Raw genomic sequence first — 6,000 nt, 5'->3', positions numbered from 1 at the left:
AAATGAATGACCTGCAAGGCTAATTATTTTATACATCAGACTGTAATTTTTATTTTTTTTGTTAATTTAAAGGTAAAGGTTAATTTAGGCAGTTATATTTTTCTGCATGAGCATGCAAATCTCAGCCTTGAATATGGGTGGCTTGAGAGGCATCAGCCATCCACTTCACAGTGATAATGCTATTTCATATTGTTAACAGTATTTTACAGTTGTGCCTGCTTATCTTAAGACTGAGCCAGCAGGGACAAGAAAGAAACAGTCAAGTCTTAATTGCTTGTGTCGCTTTCAGGTTCCTCTGTGCAGCATGGAATTCATATGCAGAAGGTGGTGGTATCTTCAGCTGGGCTGTCTTTTGATGAATTTAGTTTATGGCAATTTGGAATATCAAAAGGAAGCTCCTGCCAGCCTTGGTGAGATTGATCATCAGTGCTGGGAAATCTCCTCTCACAGGCTGGTGGAAATGAAGAAACTCAGGGTAGCAGGTACCGTTATTGCTCTTTGGGAATTCATGATGTTCCTGAAGGAGTCATCCAAACCCAAGCATAATGATCTCTTCAACAATTTAGCTCAGAACTTCTGGGACATGTACATAGACTGTGTGATTTCAAGGTCTCATGGAATGGGCAGAAGACAATTAGTAGCCCCTGAGCATTTTTTAACATATCCACGGACTACTTCAGAAGGTAATTTTTCCAAACATCATAATAGACAATTAAGAAAATGCAAGTCACTGGTACTGATGCCCCCCCCCCGTTTTCTTTGTAAAGCAGGGAAATAATGCTTGACATGTTTGCCTCTTTCTTCCAAAGTGTGTTTACCATTTACTTAATTTTCAAAACTTACTGTTAAACCAGGCTGCCAGATCTTTGTCCAGTTTGTCAACTCACTGAATTGCCCTACTTTACTCATTTACAAAATTAAAGGCAGCAGGTATTTTTCCAGTTTTCATAGGAATGGAAATTGGTGAACTCTGGCAATCAGGATAAACAAACAAAAAATAAGGGCAATACAGCCCAGTAGTAACCAACTTTCTTTCCATATTTTCCAGGCTTCAGAAACCTCAACTGTAGGGCAAAGAGACAAGAGTACAGAACATATCTAAGCAAGGTGATGTCGGCTTGAAGGTAGCCAGCCTGCTTTTCAAGGAAGAAAAGACATTTCCAAGAACTATTTCATGTGATTCTCCCCCCTCCCCAATTGTATTCTAATCTGAGAAGTGCGTTCCTAACAATTACTGCCAAAATGCCTTGTTTCTTTACCATACTGAGGTGCCCAAGCAAATGCTTTACATATTCTGAGTAGTTACCTGTATGTTCTGGGATGTTTCAAATCAGCATTATATTTTTGTAGATCACTCATCTTTTGGAGACAGTTTATCTCATTTTTAAAAGCTCTAAATGCAATGGAAGCCCAGTATATTTTTATACATTAACATATTAATGTGCAACAGCAATCAGTAGCTTTTATACAATAATCTTATACATGGTTTCATTTTTAAGACATGCAAGGGGGAAAAGCCCCTACGTAAACCCGAAGGGGGAAAATGTGCTTGGTGTCATTTTCTGTGTGGCCTCTAAACTCTGAATTCGATCACTGCTTGGTATTGGTTATTGCAAATTAATTAAAATATTTTTCTATGCAGTGGGGTGTGTATTAATGTGTTTACTTTCTTACATATAAGCATGGTATGCCTGTAGTGGTACAGTTCACAGCCTTCTGCATTGTCTTGTTCTGTTCTAAGAGAAAGGTTCCAACAAGAGATGGAATACTTCACTGTAATACAATGAGCACTATCTTGCTCAGAAGTTTCACACTTTTTGGAACCACTAGGTGGCAATAATATTGTAAAAAATGGAAGATATTTATGAGCTGGAGAACTCAAGTTGAACTGGTTGAACACAAGGGACTGTTTGCAGCTTTAGCTCCTTTGGTTTTTACGCAGTCAGGAATAGGCCCCAAGAAACAGCAATAATTATTATCAGAATGTTGTAAAAGCTGGATGTCCGCAGCTGTGACATTTCATGGTTAGGAACAGTCACTGGTCTTAGTGTTCCCAAGTGTACCCTCATTACACTCAGCTGACTTCTCAGTGGACTGTAGCAAACAAATTACACATACTGTATTAGTGAAGATTTCAAGAACACTGAATAATGCATGGAACATTTTTCATGCTTTGAATGGGCATAATGGCCACTTCTTACATTTTAAAATGCAAATACACATGTCATTATGTACAAAGGTAGCACAGAGACTTTAATGTCAATTTTTCTCCATTTAGAACCCAGTCTCAATAAATAGCAGTTCCAGCACCTTAACTAAGGACTGAAGATGTGGTTTCAAATGGAAGCCCCAGAGTCAAAGAGTGGGCATTCTTGGTTTGTTATCAAAACCTTGTTTCAGAATAAAAAATCTGGCTGACTGTGAAGCTTCTCCTAGCATGGCTACAGGATATGAAAACACAAAGGGATCCTTGAGACATTTTGAACATTAACACATTTATTATAGCATAATAAGGCCACAAAAACTTTCCCACAAATTTGTTGGTCTGTTAAGGTGCCATGGGATTCTTGTTTTGTTGCCGTAGAATAAGATTGCAGTACTGCACTTACCTGAAAGTAAGTCCATTGAACATAGTGGAACTTGCTTCTGAGCAGATGTGCATTGGCTGCCTCTGCATCACAACTACCCCACTGGACATTATAGTGATATGAAATGTTCCGTAGACTGAAATTTTGCCACAGGTAGCTGTTGAATGGGACAGGAGCCCTGTCAGAAAACTCTAGAATAGCTCACACCACAAGTTTGGGAATCACTACTATTCTATTAAATGTTTTTACCATTCTTCAGGACCATCCTTGGCTTGGCATGTACTCCAGAGAAGAACCCAAGAGGTGTGCTGCTTATTGACAGATCTCTCATAGAAAGGAACGGACTCAACAAAAATACAACTGGGACTTTTTTTGCATGGAAACTCATTGTTCAAAAGACCTGCTCATCTTCTGATAACACTTAGCCTCATTAATCAAAGTTCTTTGATATCCAATTGGTTTCAACTGGAGAAGAGGGCTTTTATGCTACGTAATCATGATCATCCTTTCAACCCTTTTCATACTGATTAACTTACATAGACAACAAACTTGAAATGGGGAATAAGGAATATGGTGGTCAGGGCAACAAACTACACTCAAGGAGAGAGACTGCATGCCCAGAAATATTTAACAAGTACTTTAATACCAATCAGATATAGAGTCAGCATATTTTAAAATTGTATTAGCAGTAGATTTTCTTTTAGTTCTTTTCATTTATTTAAAATATTTATATACCTACCTTTCTCCGAGGCCCCAAGGCAGGTAAGAATGATGTAAAAAACAATTTAATACAACACATTCAGAACAAGACTAAAAATTAATTATGTCCCTCCCAACCCCTTTGTCCAGATTCAGGCTGCCACAAAAGCTCTTTGAAACAGGTCTGTTCTACAGCCTTGCTATAAAACTTGGAGGGTAGGAGCTCCCTAGCCTCTTCTGAGATGCTGTTCTACATGCATGGGCAACCACTGAAAAAGCCCAAGCCCAGACTGTGGGAGAATATGCCCATGAAAACGGAGGACATGGAAACACGCAGGGAGTATGTGGGCCTCAGGCCATGAAGAGCTCTGAAGATGAGTGCCAATACCTTGAAAAAGATCTGGCTTCTCTTATGTTCTTATAAATATGGAGCAGAGGTCCATCAGTGGCTATTAGCCACAGTGTGTGTGTGTGTGTGTGTGTGTGTGTATATATATATATATATATATATATATATATATATATATATATATATATGTGTGTGTGTGTGTGTGTGTGTATACACACGCGTATATTGGCCAGTGTGACACAGAGTGTTGGAATGGATGGGCCATTGGCCTGATCCAACATGGCTTCTCTTATGTTCTTATGGAAACTAATCAGGAGCTGGTGAAGAGACCTCAAAATGTGAGTGACATTGTCCCATTGGCTAGCCCCAGATAGCAAATGAGCTGCAGTCCCATGTACAGCATATTACAATAATCTAGCCTCAAAGCTACTGAGGCACAGATTAATGGAGCCAGATCCAAGTCTGCAAACAGGAAGCCAGCTAATGAGATGTAACTGGGGAAAAAAATTCACTGTCATGGACGCCTATTTCTCCAGCAGCAGACCAGGAGCCAGCAAGACTCCCAAGTTCTTCACAGAGACCTTCAGCAAAGGCAGCACACCATAGACAACAGGAAGAGCAGTGGCCCTATCATCCAGCTCCATGTCTGTCTTATCTGGATTCTTCAGTATGTTACTTGAGCACACTGCATTCAGATACCGAGCCAGGGCAGCATGTTGATATTTCAAATATTGACTGTTTTAATATGAATGGGAGCCATCCCCAAGGCCCTTTGGATGGGCAGGGTAAAAACTGAAATCAGTCAGTAAATGAGGTAAGCTGTGCTCTGGCCACTATTTCCAGTCACTGGTGCCAATTTTGTCCAGCAAAGCATTAAACACTCTCTGCTACAACTGAGGAAGACAGCATCCTTCTATATTTCTGAAGTATTTAACTTCATCTGATCACTTCACTGAGGCACAATTATCTATTTCCACATGAAGAGTGCAGAAATGTACAGACCCGTCCTCTGAAAACTTTATCTTCAAAAGCACCACAATTCAGTGTCTCTGTACTGAAAAAGGTAGTTTAAAAGGTCAGTGCTAGTTTAAAATATGCTTCATGTAATTTTAGCCTCACCGTTTCTTCATTCTGTCTGATGGTTACTAATTTAGGATACTAAATGACTAATTTAGGATACTAAATGGACAAGGTTAGGGCTGATGTCTCTGTTATTCTTCTTGACTTCCTGATGTGTGTATTAGAAAGGGACTGAAGATGCACGTAATAGTAATATAAACTGGTACATGTTTGTTTAAGGTTTAAAGTATTTGTCACACAGCATTTCTGTTATCCACCTCATTTTGTACCTATCACTGGAGAGAACAGTGATTACCATTGCCACTTTATAACCTGAGGAGTTGTTTACTTCTTTTTATGCATTAGATGTCTGTCAATGTAAATGTCATGATAATACTCATGCTTATATGAATTTGTGATTGTCCAGGGGCAACAGATTGAAAACTGAGTCAACTCTACAATGATTAGACATAATCTAGTTTTGTAGTGTACTGAATTTATTCATTAGCATCATGATGTCCACATTATTTTTAAATGAAAATAGATTTTTATCTATCTCAAAACAACTATACAGTTTACTGGTACAAATAGAATATATCTTCCATGTAATGTTTAGATGCTTAAAATATATAGGTTTATATACATGTTTATATATGTATGTGTATGTGTGTGTGTGTATGTATATAAACTAAAAAAATAAAGAGTGCTCTTTGGAGCAGTACTGGATGATATTTACTTTACAGACACTGAATCTTTCTTGAATGGCTCCATCACTTTCACTCCTTTGATCCTTTGTAAGGCTCCTCCGCGAATAGGGAGCTTTTTGAGTGCAAGCTCTGTGTCAGCTAGCGGCCCTCCAGTCAATTCAGGTGGTGTGCTTTCCACTGTTACTAAGCGACCAGCTGCAATCTGGAAAAACAAAAATAAAACATTACTCCTTATCCTGATGAAATCAACAAGACCTCAGTCAGGATTTGTTTTCCAAACATTCTTTGGAAAGAGACATTCTGAAGTTCTCATGAATTCATTCAAAATACATTTTGAAAGGAAATGAATAAAGTATATAAAGATTAACTGTTTTCTCTCTTGTGCCTCTGCACTAGCTATGACATTTACACCCTGTCTTTCTGACATGGAGCTCAAGGCAGTGTACGTGGCTATTCCAACCTCCACTTCATCCTCACAATAAATCCCCAAGAGAGGGCTGACTAGCCTATGCCATTCAGTGAGTTCCATGGTTATGTCGGGATTTGAACCTTGATCTCTGTCATAATAGTCTGAGTCTTAACTACTACTGCAAACTGG

The 6,000-nt window shown here is 38.8% G+C and overlaps 2 protein-coding genes across 2 annotated transcripts in view; one reads left to right on the top strand and one right to left on the bottom strand.

The window, feature by feature from the left end:
• Positions 1-295: 295 nt before the first annotated feature.
• On the top strand, positions 296-1,143 carry FAM237B (family with sequence similarity 237 member B). The gene is made up of 2 exons (XM_060248034.1): positions 296-683; positions 1,049-1,143. The coding sequence occupies exons 1-2, from the start codon at positions 305-307 to the stop codon at positions 1,120-1,122; spliced, it is 453 nt and encodes a 150-aa protein (XP_060104017.1). The 5' UTR covers positions 296-304; the 3' UTR covers positions 1,123-1,143.
• A 4,026-nt stretch (positions 1,144-5,169) lies between these two features.
• The window catches only part of CFAP69 (cilia and flagella associated protein 69), a 53,285-nt gene continuing 52,454 nt past the window's right edge, over positions 5,170-6,000 (bottom strand). Inside the window, exon 23 of the mRNA XM_060248470.1 lies at positions 5,170-5,604. Coding sequence (XP_060104453.1) covers positions 5,428-5,604 — 177 coding nt within the window. The 3' untranslated portion in view covers positions 5,170-5,427. The remainder of the gene's footprint in view (positions 5,605-6,000) is intronic.

The sequence above is a fragment of the Heteronotia binoei genome, chromosome 10, assembly GCF_032191835.1.
Source record: "Heteronotia binoei isolate CCM8104 ecotype False Entrance Well chromosome 10, APGP_CSIRO_Hbin_v1, whole genome shotgun sequence".
In the NCBI taxonomy this organism is placed as follows: Eukaryota; Metazoa; Chordata; class Lepidosauria; order Squamata; family Gekkonidae; genus Heteronotia; species Heteronotia binoei.
Note: the sequence above shows the minus strand (reverse complement) of the source record. Positions and strands in the feature narration are given on the sequence as shown.